This window comes from Salvelinus alpinus, chromosome 1 (genome assembly GCF_045679555.1).
Source record: "Salvelinus alpinus chromosome 1, SLU_Salpinus.1, whole genome shotgun sequence".
Classification (NCBI taxonomy): domain Eukaryota; kingdom Metazoa; phylum Chordata; class Actinopteri; order Salmoniformes; family Salmonidae; genus Salvelinus; species Salvelinus alpinus.
This window is the reverse complement of record NC_092086.1, coordinates 62,283,594-62,301,331: the sequence shown is the minus strand read 5'-3', so window position 1 is coordinate 62,301,331 and position 17,738 is coordinate 62,283,594. Positions and strand designations below refer to the sequence as shown.

At 42.1% G+C, this 17,738-nt stretch overlaps 1 protein-coding gene across 7 annotated transcripts in view; it reads left to right on the top strand.

Moving 5' to 3' along the window:
* LOC139582855 (peripheral-type benzodiazepine receptor-associated protein 1-like) overlaps nucleotides 1–17,738 on the top strand; it is a 194,116-nt gene that overhangs the window by 127,373 nt on the left and 49,005 nt on the right. For 5 of the 7 annotated variants that reach the window (XM_071413283.1, XM_071413247.1, XM_071413275.1 and 2 more), the window contains 8 exons: nucleotides 1,409–1,612; nucleotides 12,220–12,402; nucleotides 13,332–13,415; nucleotides 13,784–13,873; nucleotides 14,138–14,260; nucleotides 14,537–14,641; nucleotides 16,592–16,642; nucleotides 17,521–17,553. In XM_071413283.1, the coding sequence (XP_071269384.1) occupies nucleotides 1,409–1,612; nucleotides 12,220–12,402; nucleotides 13,332–13,415; nucleotides 13,784–13,873; nucleotides 14,138–14,260; nucleotides 14,537–14,641; nucleotides 16,592–16,642; nucleotides 17,521–17,553 (873 nt within the window). The remainder of the gene's footprint in view (nucleotides 1–1,408; nucleotides 1,613–12,219; nucleotides 12,403–13,331; nucleotides 13,416–13,783; nucleotides 13,874–14,137; nucleotides 14,261–14,536; nucleotides 14,642–16,591; nucleotides 16,643–17,520; nucleotides 17,554–17,738) is intronic. The other 2 variants (XM_071413257.1, XM_071413266.1) reach the window with 1 other exon arrangement.

Sequence of the window (17,738 nt, the reverse complement as noted above, 5' to 3'; positions counted from 1 at the left end):
ACTTCTTCCATTTTCTAATAATTGCGCCAACAGTTGTTGCCTTCTCACCAAGCTGCTTGCCTATTGTCCTGTAGTCCATCCTAGCCTTGTGCAGGTCTACAATTTTATCCCTGATGTCCTTACACAGCTCTCTGGTCTTGGCCATTGTGGAGAGGTTTGAGTCTGTTTGATTGCGTGTGTGGACAGGTGTCTTTTATACAGGTAACGAGTTCAAACAGGTGCAGTTAATACAGGTAATGAGTGGAGAACAGGAGGGCTTCTTAAAGAAAAACGAACAGGTCTGTGAGAGCCGGAATTCTTACTGGTTGGTAGGTGATCAAATACTTATGTCATGCAATAAAATGCAAATTAATTACTTAAAAATCATACAATGTGATTTTCTGGATTTTTGTTTTAGATTCCGTCTCTCACAGTTGAAGTGTAACTATGATAAAAATTACAGACCTCTACATGCTTTGTAAGTAGGAAAACCTGCAAAATCGGCAGTGTATCAAATACTTGTTCTCCCCACTGTATATTTCATATCAATGTTAAAATAATCCAGGTTCTTCTCATAATAGTAGAAACAAGTGTCATTAATCACCCACAGACGGGTTAATAATAATGGACTATTCCACGTGCATTGTTTCACGCAATATGATTGCAAATGTGACTTTCATTGAAATTAAGCTATGAGGCACTTTCAGAGTGGGGCAGAGAAAATACATTTTTATTTTAACTGAAGTTAACCTTTACCTAAGTTAACAGTTCTTTAGTAAAAAGACAGGTGTTGCTGATAATACTGCCATCTTGTCGAAGCAGAGGAGATGTATGTTTAGCCCATATATCTCATGCTGCCTGGCAAAAAGAGTATGGCATGTCATATTATTTTTGGCCAGACAGTATCAGATATATGGGCTACATATAGTAAGACAGAGGGGTGCTGTTTCCCTCGCTTGGATGCTTTCTCCGGTGAGATAGTTTCAGCCACTTACGAATTGAAAGAAAGTTGGCAGGTGCACATTGCACTGTTAGGATGCTGGAATTATTTTGGATGAACGTGCGAAGGTAGCCTACTTTTTTAAGTGATTTGTGTGTCATTCAGATGAAAACATCATGACTGGTTGTGTTTATGGCACATTAAAAGGTAATACATTTTTACAGTTAAATTACATATCGTTACTCTAAAACCCATACTTAATGTGTGTGGGGGTGCTCAGACTGGCCGCTGCCTGGGGCCTCCAAGTCACTAAGTGTGCCCCTTGTGAGGATAATACTGAGGATGATGATGAGCCTGATGCATCACTTTATAATAATGTGACTAAGACAAGAGGGAGAGAGTCATTGTTTTCCCAGCCTGAGCGGAAAAGTCCTCAAGCATTACAAGGAATTGTTTCACATATCTTTGACATCTGTGTGTGTGTTGCAGGGCTGCCCTGTCCCCTCGGGCGTGGTGGAGTTTGAGAGGTTGCTGAGGGAGTCCCAGAAGGAGGTGCTGAGGCTCCAGAGGCAACTGTCAGTCTCCTCCTCCAGAGTCACCTCCTCTAAGGAAACATTCTCTAAAGAAACCTCCTGCAGGGAGCACAACGGCCACGACAGGCCCTGCACACCCGAGGAGAAGAGGAAAGAGAATGTAAGGACTGGAACTATTTAATAATATAATAAATACCATTTAGCAGACGCTTTTATGTAAAGCGACTAACAGTCATTCGTGCATGGCTCCAACACTGCCCCCTGTTGATGGTAAAGAGCACTACATCAGAGCTGTATAGGACCAGAATACCTTTTGCCCTGTTAGAAAAAGAACTCAAAGCAACGGACCTGGGTTCAAAAAGGTTTAAAAATAAATTTGAATGCTTTAGCTGTACCTGATTGAGCTTGCCTGTTGCAATGTAACCAATAGAAAACTCTTAAATGCACAAACCATACCCACCTGGCACCAGAGATACTTTTGAGGAGATGGGAAACTCCATTGGAATCATATTAACGCCCATTGTGTACTTTGCCTGTACGTTGTCAATGGCCCACGCAGTGCATTTTGGGTACACTCTGACAAGGAGATCTCTCCTTCAAGGCATTAATGGGAGTCAATTGGGCGCTAGCACAAAATCCAAACATGAGCACAAATTGAACAAGAAGCTCAACATTACAAATATTTTCCAGGATTTGAGGTAATTAACTTGTTCTCTGTAATATCGTATAGCTTTGAAATCGTGACATTACGTACTAGAAATCGTGACATTACGTAATAGTCCAGGTGGCCATTGTTCAGCAGTCTTATGGCTTGGGGATAGAAGCTGTTAAGGAGCCTTTTGCCAGGTCTCTGACCTCCCTATAGGCTGTCTCATCATTGTCGGTGATCAGGCCTACCACCGTTGTGTCATCAGCAAACTTAATGATGGTATTGGAGTTGTGCTTGGCCATGCAGTCTTGGGTGAACAGGGAGTACAGGAGGGGACTAAGCACGCACCCCTAAAGGACCCCCGTGTTGTGGAAGAAATAGCACAAGCAATATGTATAACCTAGAAGTACCCACCCAGATGTAACTGCCCATCTAAGTACTATTTATCTCCAAACACCACATTTTGCTTCCAGTGTGCTTCCGTCCAGATGTTGAGGTTTAAACCATCCAGCTGCTGTGGAATGAGTACAGTGCTGCAGCATTTCCCAAAAGGCAGCACAGCGCGAGGCTGAGTGTGCGGTGACGTGACGCAGCGTGTTTAGGGCCAAGTTTGAGATTAGGCTGAAGCTGACTGACTGACACGGACCGGGTCATGTCTTTTCATTACGAGGGGTGGATGGATAGATCTAATAGCTCTCTGTGCTGTGCTGTACTCTCAGGGTTATGCTGATAGAGCTGACTACAGTAATCTGCCTGACTGCCAGGGGACGTAATGAGATGATTCCCTGTCTTGAACTTGGGCCTGATTTAGAGACACAAGTCACACGCTCCCTCTGCTCTCTCTGCAACACTGATGACTAAAGAGTTCTTAGAAATAGTTAATTTCCTCTCACTCACTACACTACACCCAGATGTGACGGCAGGATAAACCAGATGTCAGAAAATGTTCACATTTTGGTTGCAGACTCAATTTAATAAGATGTAAATATATAAATTAATTTTAAAAACTTTGGTTTAAAAAGAAATACATCTTAAGACATGCATTTCAAGACAATACTTATCTTATTTATCTATGTATTGTATGACAACATAAAGTTAGAGTCAAAATTCACTTTGCTCTTTGCAGCTTAGATGAGAATGCTGGTTCTGGTAATCTGTCATTTGTGTGACACACACATACACACAGAGTGACACACACATGCACGCACACCACAGAAAGGGGCCATGTTGTGTGGCTGTCCACTCTAATCCCCTTTAACAACAGAATGGTACAGTCCAGTAATCCTCTCTCTGTTGCCGTGGTAGCAGTGAGAGGGTTTTGGATGGTAGGTAACGTTAAGACTCCAGCCGACTCTCCTACCAAACACTTTCCTAGCCGATCACCCGCCTCGCCCTGCCTTGCCCCTGCTCTGGATAATTGGGGGCCGGGGATAGCCTTGACGTTGCCACAGATCACTGGAGAGGGGTAGGTTGTATTTGGTGGGGGTGTGTGTTGGTGTCTTTATGTCCCAGTAACTCTGTGTTTGTGGTTAACCTTGTAGTATACCCCCTAGGTACTGTAGGACTCTAAGCTAGACAGGACAGTTTCAGGAGAAATAATCAGACATATCTAGCACTTTGCAGAATAATCATCAACGTGCAATATAGTTAAGGTTTAGGAAATCTAGATATTATAAGTCTTTGAAACGGGCAAGTGAAAATGTCATCAGAGGAAAAGATTACCATAGCCCGCTGCCTGTAGCTTCAGCTTGGCTGCTCTGTTGGCATTACGTGTTCTCTATGTTATTATTGCACATGATGAGTCCCAACTAAGTGGATTTCTTCTGCAGATCTAATATCGCTGTTGCGTTTCAATATGCATTTCACTAAAAATCCCACAGCCGAGGACTACTTGTGGAGTCACAGTGACACCTTTCTCCAAAACCTGTTTTGGAACTGTCAGTCAGATATTTCAGATCCCAGATGTGGGAATTTAGACAGCAGCCAGCAGCATATCGTCCGTGAATTAGTGACCGCCAGGCCAGGATTGTGGACAAAGCAGCATTATGATAGCAGTATGGCATCGATGATGATACGTAGCTGTATTAAAACAGAAAACCAAACCAGCAGCCAGGCCAATCCAATCCATTTAAGGTGCTTTTAAAAAGAAGTGATCCAGTTACCTGTTTCAGTAGTCCTCCACAGGGATTACACCAATGTGCTTATTGCATCCTATCCAGGCCCAGGGCTCTGCTGACTGAATGGGATGTGACACTACTGCTGTAAGCATGGACCTGGCCTAGAGTACCTTAACCTAGAGTATAAATCTATGGTATGTTAAGTGTGTACAGTATGTCCATGTACAGTAGCATGGACCTGGCCTTCCATACTCTACCTATAGTATGCGTAGAATAAACATCTATTTTGTGTAAAGAAAGTGTACCCAAACATTCTTCAGCCCAGGTGCTTGACTGAGGGACTTGAAAATAAAGTAAAAACATTCCTCACCTCAGGACACTTCAACGGGTGAATATCAAGGAAAATAAAGAAAAGGCACTGTTTCTGCATAGAGCTGATGATTTATTTATGGGACATACAAACAGGACTGTCTGTAGTATATGTGTAGTATTATGCATAGTATATGCTTTATTAGTTACCAATGTTCTTCTGGCATCCTGGACCAGGGCTGACTGAATGGGTTCTTTTGACACTACTGCAGTAAGCATGGACCTGGCTTACTTTATGGATGGACTACACCTATAGGATGTGTATGGTGCTTTAGTAGGAATGGAGCTATAGTATGTGTAGGTTGAACAGTGTGTGCTTTAGTAAGCATGGACCTGCCCTACTGTCCCTCAGTAACCATTAAATAAACCTAGTGTAGTGGGCATGTACTATTGAAAGCGTGAGCCATGCTTTAGGTCGATGCGCTTTAGTATGTTGTAGTCCAAGTATGAATCAGGTCTTGTGTGACGTTTTATAGGCTCTCCGTTTAGCCATGGACCGGGCCTTGTGTTGCATTGTCCATGTCGTATGTGTGTAGGCATAGTGCACATCATGCTTTAGGAAGCACGGATCCAGGCTACTGCTAGTAGGCATATTGTATAGTTTACCCGCTCAGTAGATATGAACTAGGCTTTTTGTGCAGTTGTTTTATAGTTAATAAACTACTGGTTTGATAACCTCAGGCTATGCCTTGTGCTGTGTCAGGTAAAGTAGTGTATGTGTGGTCCAGAGATGGTTGCCAAGGCCAGGTGTTTGTTGTGTAGTCATGGACCACTCCTGTGGCTTCATGTGGCTGGACACAGAGTTAGGTGGAATTCATGGTTCACACCCTATTATTACAACTTCACAAGCCTCATCTAATTGGCTCTTATCGAGGCATGGACGTGATGTCAGAATAGACTGCAGACTAGTATCATGGCTGTGAACTATGATTGAAGCTTGTGTTTTTTGGGGTAACAAAGCCTCAGGAGTGGACGCAACAGTCATGGTGTGGTCATAATGGAAAGACTTCCCACTTGCTTTACCACCAAACAATGATCAAATACAACTGAAGTGCTGCCGACTCCACACTAACCGTCAGGTCCGCCACTTTCTGTCCTATGGATCTAGCTGATCTATCGTCTCCTCTCTTTCCTTGCTGTGTAAATAAAGTACAAAATCTGGATAAAAACTAACAAATGAAACAATGTATTACACTAAAAACCAACAAAAACAACATTGCTTCTGCCACCTGCCCTGCAAGTACTTTTCTTTCCTGCCACTGCCGCAAGCCGTTACAGATGAGTAGTTACTAAGTAGTTACTGTAATTGAAAAGAAGCCAGCCATACCCATAATTGACTGACAAGTTACATTGCATAATGTTGCACAACGATTCCAACAATGCAATGTCAATGTGCATGTTCTGACATTTGGAGTGATTGGTTTAGTGGAGCGGGTTGTGAGCTTCAAGTTCCTCGATGTCCACATTCACTAAGGACCTATCATGGCCCAAACACCAACACAGTCGGGAAGAGGGCACAGCAACGCCTCTTTCCCCTCAGGAGGCTGAAAAGATTTGGCATGGGCCCTCAGATCCTCAAAAAGTTCTACAGCTGCACCATGACTGTACCATCTTGACAGGCTGCATCACCGCTTGGTATGGAAACTGCTCGGCAACTGCAAGGCGCTACAGAGGGTAATGCGTACCGCCCAGTACATCACTGGGGCCGAACTCTTTGCCATCCAGGACCTCTATACCAGGCAGTGTCAGAGGAAGGCCCTAAAAATGGTCAAAGACGCCAGCCACCTAGGTCCATAGACTGTTCCCTCTGCTACCGCATGGCACTGGGGCGGCAAATCTGGGACCAAAAGGCTCATGAAAAGCTTTTACCCCCAAGCCATAAGACTGATGAACATTTCATCAAATGGCTACCCTGACAATTAACATTGTTTTTATAATTATAAAGGGGTCAATGTTATTATTTAAATTTTTTCACTGACTCTCTTGCACTGGCTCTATGCACACTCACTAGACTGTACCCACACACTCACACATACTACACGAACACTTACACTCACACATACTACACTGACATACACACACACACACACACACACACTACGCTAACACGCACAAAAAACATACATGTATATTGACGCCACACACACACACACACTTGGAAATAGACCCACTTTCACACACTTCACACACAATACTGTTGTTCTGTTTATTATCTATCCTGATTGCCTAGTCACTTTTACCCCTACCTACAGTTGAAGTTGGAAGTTGGAAGTACATACACCTTAGCAAAATACATTTAAACTCAGTTTTTCACAATTCCTGACATTTAATCCTTGTAAAAATTCCCTGTCTTAGGTCAGTTAGGATCACCACTTTATTTTAAGAATGTGAAATGTCAGAATAATAGTTGAGAGAATGATTTATTTCAGCTTTTATTTCCTTCATCACATTCCCAGTGGGTCAGAAGTTTACATACACTCAACTTGGATTCAATATCAGCATGGGACTTGTCTATTTACACACAGAAACAGCACTATACGGGTTAAACACAGCAAGGCATAACACTGCCTGTTGGCTGACAAGTTACTACAGTTTAGTAACAAAATCGCATCCATGGGTGGGCCTGGGAGGGCATAGGCCCACCCACTGGGGAGCCAGGCCCAGCCAATCACAATACGTTTTTCCCCACAAAAGGGCTTTATTACAGACAGAAATACTACTCAGTTTCATCAGCTGTCTGGGTGGCTGGTATCAGACGATCCCGCAGGTGAAGAAGCCGGATGTGGAGGTCTTGGGCTGGCATGGTTACACGAGGTCTGCGGTCTATTCCACTCCTGAGGCCGGTTGGACGTACTGCCAAATTCTCTAAAACGACACTAGCCTAGGCTTATGGTAGAGAAAATAGCATTTCTCTGGCAACAGCTCTGGTGAACATTCCTGCAGTCAGCATGCCAATTGAACGCTACCTCAAAACCTGAGACGTCTTTGGCATTGGATTGTGTGACAAAACTGCACATTTTAGAGTGGTGTTTTTTTGGTCCCAAATACAAGGTTTCTTGATATGCCACACCTGTCAGGTGGATGGATTATCTTGGCAAAGGAGAAATGCTTACTAACAGGGATGTAAACAAATTTCCCCCAAAAAATGTTGAGAAATATGCTTTTTGTGCATATGGAAAGTTTCTGGCGTGTTTTATTTCGGCTAATGAAACATGGGAGCAACACTTTACATGTTGCGTTTTATATTTTTGTTCTGTATATATCACATAGCTCACACTCAACACATTAGGCATTATGCAACATCGTCTCTCTCTGTGTCTTCCCCTCAAATACTATCTGACCTGCATGCCACACTGCCTGAACTCTGATAATCTGTGGCTCTGATCTCTGAACCACAGCATTGTGGGCAAACACTCAAATTCCCTCCTTATACATGCCTATCTGAGCTCAGGGGACCGACTGCTTTCACTCCCTCACTTCCCTAGAACAATGGACTGGGCTTAGGTGTACTGACAGTCGGACAGTATTCTATTCTACGGTTCTATTTTAGGTATTCTATTCCACTCCTGATGTTTCATGAATATTTTTTTTTGCTCATAGTAACCTTAATAATGATAATAGTAATAATAATACAGTTATTTTCCCTGGCTCGTGTTCTATATTGTAAGTGTGTGAGTGTGTGCAAGTATATTATGTGTGCAAGTATATTATGTGGTCTCAAATGGCTAGCAACACTGAGCGGTCTCTTCATAGAGGTATAAGCAGTCACTTCAGAGAGAGTTTTCTCTTCACATGGCGCTGGCTGGTCCTTACTTTGATCCTGTTACTCGGTCATAGCCTTGTCTGCACTAGCCTAGTTCTACAGGATTAGATAAGTAGGTGTGGCTCTAAAATTAGAGACCTGATTCCTGACTCTTAACCCGCTGAAGCTAGGGTGACAAGGAGAAGACACTAATGTCATCCAGATCCAGAGCCACTTCCCCACACTTAGTTCCCCTCCCCAGCCACAGCTGTTATTTCTCTATGAACAAATTAACAACAGACTTTCAGTATGTCTATAGAGAAGGGCATTCTACATGTACTGCACTGACACAAACGACTCTATGATTGGCTGAAAGAAATTGATAATAAGAAGATGGTGGGAGCTGTACTCTTAGATTTCAGTGCAGCCTTTGATATTATAGACCATAATCTGTGTCATTGATATTCTACACAGGGACACTCGAAGTAAATCTTAAGAGTCATTGTTTATTAATAGTTAACTGGAGAGGTTCCAACAATCTTGATGCACCATATTACACGTCTGTCAGGAGCTCTATTGGGGCAGTCCTGTTAGATATCTTATATACTGCTTACAGACACGTTACATACGCATGATTTAGCGTATTCATCATTCATAATTAATTCATCATTAACGTTTGGTTCATGCAAAATATTAAAGTAAGAAATCAATCCAACACAAACTGACATTAACAAAAACAATACAGACATACAAACAGAAACAATACAACACAAAAACAGCATTCTTAATACCACAACTGACTAAACAAGTTCTACAGGCTCTAGTTTTATCATATCTTGACTACTGCCCGGCAATATGGTCAGGTGCTGCAAAGAAAGACATAAAAAAAGCTACAGCTGGCTCACAACAGAACAGAACATATTGCCCTAAAAATGTTCCAAGAGAGCTAATGTCAAAATGCATGTTGACCTTTCATGGCTCAAAGTAGAGTAGAGATGGTCTGCCTTCACTTCTCCGTTTTGTTAGAAGTATGAATGTGTTAAAAACTCCAAACTGTCTATTCAGTCAACTAACTTACAGCTCTGACAGACATTCATATTCCACAAGGCATGCAACTAAAGGTCTCTTCATTGTCCCTAAAGCCAAAATGAATTCAAGGCAACGCACAGTAATATATAGAGCCATGATAGCATGGAACTCCTTGCCATCTCAAATCACTCAAGGAAGCAGCAAAAGTAGCTTTTAAAAATGAATTAAACCTCACATCAAAGCACAACGCCACTGACCTAAATAACTATAGTGTCACCCTCCTGAGCACATCTGGTGTTTGGGTTAAAGATAAGATGTGCCCTTGGCATCAGGATATCAGGGCTTGCTCAGAGAAAGCAATTGTAAGCAAAGCCTCAGTAGAGTAAGGACATACTGCTCCTTATGATATGATAGTCTGGTCAGCTTACTGATGTTAGTTTTATTGATGTGTATAAAAGTCTATTCTTATTTTTTGTGTGACTGGTGAAGGCTGCTGGGTGTGAGTGTGGTGAGGGGAATGGGAAATGGAAATGGGAAACAACTCCATAAGAGAACTGTAGGAAACTCGATATCAAGGGGACTTTATTCATTTTATGAATTTGTCCAAAGGCCACGCACTATACCTCAGTTAAATCTTTGTGGGCGGTAGACTGTAACACGGCAAATGTTTGGTTAAGTTCATATCTATGCACTAGACAGGGCACTAGACAGGACAAAGGACGTAAGTGAAGCCCTTCTGACTTTAAGTGTATTGAACGGACTGACTTTAAGTGTATTGAACGGAGTGGAGTGATGGATCTCTAAAAAGTCCACATATGAAGCTGAAGGATTAAATTGGTACTCTATCTGTAGCTCATGGCTATGAGCAGGGGGTGATATACTTCATAGAAGCCCCAATCTGATGATGAATCTGTTCAATTTATTGAACGGAGTGGAGTGATGGAGCTCTAAAAAGTCTACATATGTAAAGTGAAGGATTCAATTGAAACTTTAGATATAGGAAACTCCAACACAGTTGCTGAGGTGATGGATTAAAGTGAAGCCTTAGCGGGGAGAAAACTCCATCTGTTGTTCATTTATGAGTTGAATGGCATGGTTGCTAGGGTGAAATCTGTGGTTGAAGCCTTAGCTGGAGGAATTATTGTGTTTCCATTGACATTTTCATTGCACTTGCAGTCAGTAGCATCTATGAATCATTATTATTATGAATAGTATTGATGTCAAACGGGAGAACCAAGGACACGGGTGGTTCCTAATGTTGTGAGATTCTCGTTAGTGTTTACAGAACAACTGGTTCTGAGAGATTAGGATCAGGACTTGCATTTGTAACAGTAAGCAACTGTAACAAAATGGATGACTTCAGTGTAGCTGTTATTATGAGTACATGTTGCATGGACTGCTAAGGCATAAAAATATAAAAGTGTGTATTCTTATTTTAAATGTATGTAGTTCTGTACCTGTCTACTCATGCTATGTATTGTAATTTTTTCTACATCTAATTTATGTAGTTTTGTACATGTCTATTCATGTTTTGTATTATGTCATTTTATGTAGTTCTGTCCTTCAGCTGTAATTGTCTATTCATGGTATGTATTATGTCATGTTTTATTTTTTTGGTGGAACCCAGGAAGAGTACCTGCAGCTTTGGCTGTAGCTAATATGGATCCTAATAGAATACTAATACATCAGCGCCTGTATTTAAAAAGCGTCTCAGATTAGGAGTGCTGATAGAGCATCAGTTTTCCCTTCTCCCAATGAATATGAGGGGATACCTGATACTCGATCAGCACTCCTACTCTGCTTAGTTGATACGGGTTCAGAAGTACTCTCTTTCTCCTAACTCGAAGAATCGCCTAACTCTAAGCAGTGTATTATAATCGTAAAGGAATATCAATTAAAGGAGAGGAGGGACTCTCCTTTCTAAAGAATACTTAAGAGTTACATCCAGTCTGCTAGTATTGGTATGTGAGTCACGGTTCAGGCTGGAGGGATTCCCTGTGGATTAGATGACTGTAGAGGAGTCCGAGGAGTCAGGCCACTGGGAAGGAAGAAAGGCTGGAGGATAGCTGTATTATAATCCCTGTCTATCTGTCAATTGGTTGGTGCTGAGAGTCAGGTTTATATTACACAACCTTGAGGTTGATATTACACATTTGTGTTCTGCTATTATTCTGCTATGTTCTCTTTTAGCCCCTTTGTTTGACACAGCTCTCTACACAGGGGGAATGATGCTCACGTCTAATTCATTGAAACGCTTTTCAATCAAGCCGTTAGCCAAAGAAAATTGTTTAGTCATGGTTTCCATAGATTTGAATGATGGGCTTTGCACCTCTGTCGGTCTGGGTATTATTATGTCTAGTCTGGCTTTAGCCTTACAGAGCCAGTGTGAAACTTCTGGGTTCAAATACATTTCAGTATTTGGTATTTTAAATAATTTTTCTGTGTATATGAGTTTTTCAAATACTTTGCAAGTGTATTTCCAAATACATTCACATATCTTTTCAAGTAAAATTCTTTGAATGTATATGAAAGTAATTGAGATATTTGAATCCAGGTCTGTTCATTACGTTGACTTATGTAATACTCAAGGTGTCAAGGTTTTCCCTTGCCTTACCCCATTCTTTATCTTCTTTAATCTGTATCAAGTGAGGTTTAATTATTATGTGCACGGATGCGCTTCACACTGCTACAACGTGGAAACTACGGAACCAAAACAGCGGAGAAGTTTAGCCTCGCTCTTCAACGCTCTTAGTAGTTGCGAAAATTGACCCATTATGTGTTTACTTTGTGCATGCAACGTCATCTCGCAGAGTCTGCCTTTTAGGCATAATTGTGAACTTCCTGGTTTGTGCCCTTGGCAGGTTGCAGCAGAGACCCCGTGTGTGGCGTTAGATGAGGCTCCATCCAGGTGTGAGGAGACTCCCAGAGAGGAGGAGGAGTCAGGGTCGCGAGTGACCCCACCCCCACTGGGTCTCTGCCCCGCCCCCACCCCTAGCCTCTCCCACCAGGAGGAGCACACAGAGGAGCAGCGACTACAGTTGCTGGTGAGAACAAATACATCAATGCCACAAACGCACACACACTCACACACATATGATTGACCCACTCACCTCGTACAATATACAACCCTGTCATGGCTAGCTATACTGACACATACACACATGCACATACCTCTCGTTGGAGACTGGACTGATATTATGAGTGGGATATGATGTAATGTTTGCTTGTAGTCTGGAGGATGGCTCACAGACAAATAATCGTTAGAACAAATCAGGCCACAGGTCTTCGCTTTTTAATAATCAATATTGTCGTGCTGCAGCTGTTGCGTCTCGTCAGTCAATTAGCCACTGAGTCCCCCCACACAGCACACATAACAGTCCTTCTGCAGTCATCATAATGCTTGGTTATTCTGTTGTGTCTGGCGATGGATGTTGAAATAAGCCGATTTTTATTTATTTATTTTTTCCATTTCGCTACTGGGGGGTGGGGGGGCCTGCATGACTGTGCATGTAAGCTGCATTTAGAGTAATTAAAGAATGCTAAGCTTGTTAATACCTCGTTGTTACCATGTCAGAGGTCAATATGGAAATCAAGAGCTTATATTTTATTTTGGAGCCAAAACAGATTGATCGTGATTTGTGCAGACACTTTTTGTCAAACACAAAAATGATATGTTAATATGCTTTGACATCTGATATGCACGACAGGGTATCATAGACATGGTACTGTAGCTGGGTAGGCTCACAGAACAGTGTACATGTGCATGATAGTCTTACTGTCTGACGTCAAATAGGCCTGTCACGTTTAGGAATAGGCAGCCAAAAACAACACACATATGATCACAACACTAAAAGCTCCTATTTCAAACACCGTGTTCAGATTTCAATGGGGCGAATATGGTCAGATATGGATGTTTCTGACGCATGTAGGTCGTGTAGTCGCTGTAACGTGACATGCTCTGGCTTTGTTTCAGGAACAGGAGCTGAGTAAGAAGAGAAAAGAATGTGAAAACCTTGAGCATGAAGTAAGGAAGAGACAGAAGAAATGTCTAGATTTGGTAAGAAATCCTCAGGGCCGTCCACTCGTGTGTTTATTACTGTACTCTCAGCGTGCTACTACCTGTGGACCAGGTGTTATGACCAGCGGAAGCTGGTGAAGTGAGAACATCCCACTGGAATGGAATGAATGGAACAGTATCAACCACATGAAACACAAGGTTCCAATAATTCCATTCCAGCCATTACATTAAACCCATCCTGAAATGAAAGTGACACCAGCCTCCACTGATTACAGCACTAATGTTACGGCTGTACTACAGTATAGTGACTATACTCTCTCTTGACTGGGACTGATGAGAAATAATGGCTTCATCCCTGGCTGTTGAATCTGAGTCTTGTCTTCTTGTTGTCGTTTGTGCTCTGACAGGAGAGCCTGCTTGAGGATGAGCGGGGCAAAAATGAACAACTAGAGGAGGAGGCGGATCTCCTCAGGAGGAAGGCACAGCTGCTCGACCAGGTCAGTCTCCATTCTATTCTATTGAGGGCCTCTTAGGCTTACTGTTGTTTTGATGACAGAATAAATCTCTACATTATGGTTCAAATGGGAACCCTCAACAGTCTTTTCTGTCGTGAACCTTCAGTAGACCGGAAGGGCTTCTGTTTCTATGATGGAATGGGACAGTATTTGTTTTGTCTGTCCTTCTCATGCTAGTCATGAGGAATGTCAGTACTCTCTCTCTATCCCCATCCCTCTCTCTCTCTACCCATCCCTCTCTCTCAGGCCCGGGTTGAGAATGAGGAGCTGAGGGAAGACCTCTCTGAAGTGACCGCTCAACGTGATTCAGTTCTCGAGGAGAACCAGAGACTCCGTGCCAAACTGGAGAACCTAGAGCAGGTCCTAAAGGTACAGGCTCACCTCCAGTCTTCTGTTGCAACACTTCCAAGTTTCACTATTTCAGAACAAATGTGACGAATCCGGAGATCCCTGGGGCCAGGTTCACTTTGACTACAAACATAGTAGTGTTAGCATTTATTAGTAGTGTTGCCAGTATGCATTTGCTAATAGTGTTGCCATTTGTCTGGGAATTTGCCTCATGGAAGCCGAGAGTAGAGACTATAGAGTAATTATGTCAGTGTTGTTTGACTACATGAAATACGTGTCTCCTTTGATTGCTTGCAGCATATGCGAGAGGTCGCTGAGCGAAGGCAGCAGCTGGAACTAGAACATGAGCAGGCACTGGCTATCCTCAAGTTTAAACAGGATGAGATCAAACGGCTACAGCGGGTGAGCAGCACCGTACATGGCCTCTGGTCCTCTGTAGCTCAGTTGGTAGAGCATGGTGCTTATAATGCCAGGACAGTGGGTTCAATTCCCAGGACCTATACGTAAAATGTATACTTACATAAAAATATATATAAATGGCATATACAGTGCATTTGGAAAGTAATCAGACCCCTTCCCTTTTTCTACATTTTGTTACGTTACAGCCTTATTATCAAATGGATTATATTGTTTGTTTTTTCTCATCATTCTACACACAATACCCCATAATGACAAAGCAAAAACAGTTTTTTAGAATTTTTTACAAATGTATTATATCCATTTTTTTATATCCTTATGTACATAAGTATTCAGAACCTTTGCAATTAGTCTTGAAATTGAGCTCAGGTGCATCCGGTTTCCATTGATCATCCTTGAGATGTTTCTACTACTTGATTGGAGTCCGCCTGTGATAAATTCAATTGATTGGTTGCAGTGTATTCAGACCCCTTGATCTTTTTTAGGTTACAGCATTATTGTAGTTTGATTTTTTGATTTTTTTCCCCCCTCATCAGTCTACACACAAAGCAAAAACAGTTATTTAGAAATGTTTGCTAATGTAAATATCAAACTTACATAAGTACTCAATACTTTGTTGAAGCACCTTTGGCAGCGAGTACAGCCTTGAGTCTTCTTGGGTATGACGCTACAAGCTTGGCACAACTGTATTTGGGGACTTTCTCCCATTCTTCTCTGTAGATCCTCTCAAGCTTTGTCAGGTTGGATGGGGAGTGTTGCTGCAGAGCTATTTTCAGGTCTCTCCGAAGATGTTAGATCGGGTTCAAGTCCGGGCTCTGGCTAGGCCACTCAAGAACATTCAGAGACTTGTCCCAAAGCCACTCCTGCATTGTCTTGGCTGTGTGCTTAGGGTCGTTGTCCTGTTGGAAGGTGAACCTTCACCCCCAGTCTGAGGTCCTGAGCGCTCTGGAGCACGTTTTCATCAAGGATCTCTCTGTACTTTGCTCTGTTCATCTTTCCCTCGATCCTGACTAGTTACGTTACAGCCTTATTATCAAATGGATTATATTGTTTGTTTTTTCTCATCATTCTACACACAATACCCCATAATGACAAACCTCCCTGACCAAGACCATTCTCCCCCGATTGCTCAGTTTGGCCGGGCGGCCAGCTCTAGGAAGTGTCTTGGTGATTCCAAACTTCTTCCATTTAAGAATGATGGAGGCCACTGTGTTCTTGAGGACCTTCAATGCTGCAGAAATGTTGTGGTACCCTTCCCCAGATCTGTCCCTCGACACAATCCTGGCTATGAGCTCTACGGACAGTTCTCTCGACCTCTTGGCTTGGTTTTTGCTCTGACATACACTGTTGACTGTGGGACCTTATATAGACAGGTGTGTGTCATTCCAAACCATGTCCAATCAATTGAATTTACCACAGGTACCAATCAAGTTGTAGAAACATCTCAAGGATGATCAATGGAAACAGGATGCACCTGAGCGCAATTTCGAGTATCATAGCAAAGGGTCTAGATACTTATGTAAATAAGGTATTTCTGTTTTTTGTTTTAATACATTTGCAAAAAATTCTAAAATTGTTTTCACTTTGTTATTATGGGTTATTGTGTGTAGATTGCTACGGATTGCTTTTTATTTAATCCATTTTAGATGTAACGTTACAAAGTAGAAAAAGTCAAAGAGTCTGAATACTTTCCAAATGCACTGTATATAACCACAACTGCCAAGAAACCCTGTTCCCAGCAATCACTCCGCAAAACCCAATCAAACTCAAATAAAAAAGGTTGTCATCTCTTATATTATAGGTAATTAAGACTTTGTCCAGTAGGAGGCAGCCTTTGGGTGCAAAGTTGTTTGTTTAGTTCTAGAGAGAACTTTTGAGAGGGACTAGATGTGAACTAATAAATAAAAAAACAGTGTTTATTTTTCAATTCAACAGGCTGAGTTTTTTGCCAAGAGGGAGCATGAGGGGGTGGTACAGTTGCTGGAGGTAAGTCTGGTCTTGATCTTGTATTTTTATGGTGCCAATAGAGGTCTAGATCTTGTACTTCTATGGTGGAGTGCTGCATAGATGCTTTTTCCTTCTGGAAGGTTCTCCCATCTCCACAGAGGAACTTCTATGGTGCAGACAGAGGTCTAGATCTTGTATTTCTATGTTTCTGATGATATTTCTATTGGTGCAGAGGTGCGGTTGTTGTAGTTCTATAGACACTACATTATTATTCCCTCTCTGTCACATGAAGGTAGCCTGGCTGTGTAACACAGGACTGTCTATGAAACGCAGGGCCTCCCTCAACATGCTATAGTATAGGCCTACAGACTTGGCTAATGAGACTGAGGTGAACTTGCACGCTCGAGGGGAATATATCAATATTTATCTAAGCCACAATAGCTAGTGGAAGTCACTGACTCTCTCTCTCTCTCTCTCTCTCTCTCTCTCCCCCCAGAGAAGTGAGGGGTAGAGTGTGTTTGTTTTAGAGCAGGGATCATCAACTAGATTCAGCCAAGGGACGAATTTTTCTAATAATTTGTAGACTGCAAATTGACCGCAAGAAGCCCAAACAGATATAGTATTTTACCAAAGCATAATAATTTCAAACCTTGCTTACATTTGTGTACGACCACATATATCTCTCTATTATGCGTGGGAATACTTTGGAAAAGATTTCCAAACTAAAAATCACTTGGAGCTGATTTGCTAGTGTTTCTACAGTATTTTATGTTCAACAATTTAAACGGTGAAAGAACCTCCGACAGACTGATCATCATAGTGTATATTGTCATTGTGTCAGTAAACCCTTTGTTATACAGTGTGTTCATGTGTTGTGTTTCTCTGTGTAAATGAAGTGTGTATGTATTCTGTTGTAGGACTTGATCCAGCTTGTGTTGCAGAGGGAGCTGGTACAGTACCGTTACGCTCCTGTTTTGTTTGAATTGCTCATTACTATTCCTCCTACTCTCTTCCTCTCCATCTCTCTAAACAAAGACCATCACTTGTAAAAGTCTCTCTCTCCCTCCAGAGGAGGTATGGAAGACAGAGAGAAATAGTGATGAGATTATAGTGTCCATACGGTCCGTTTCTATCC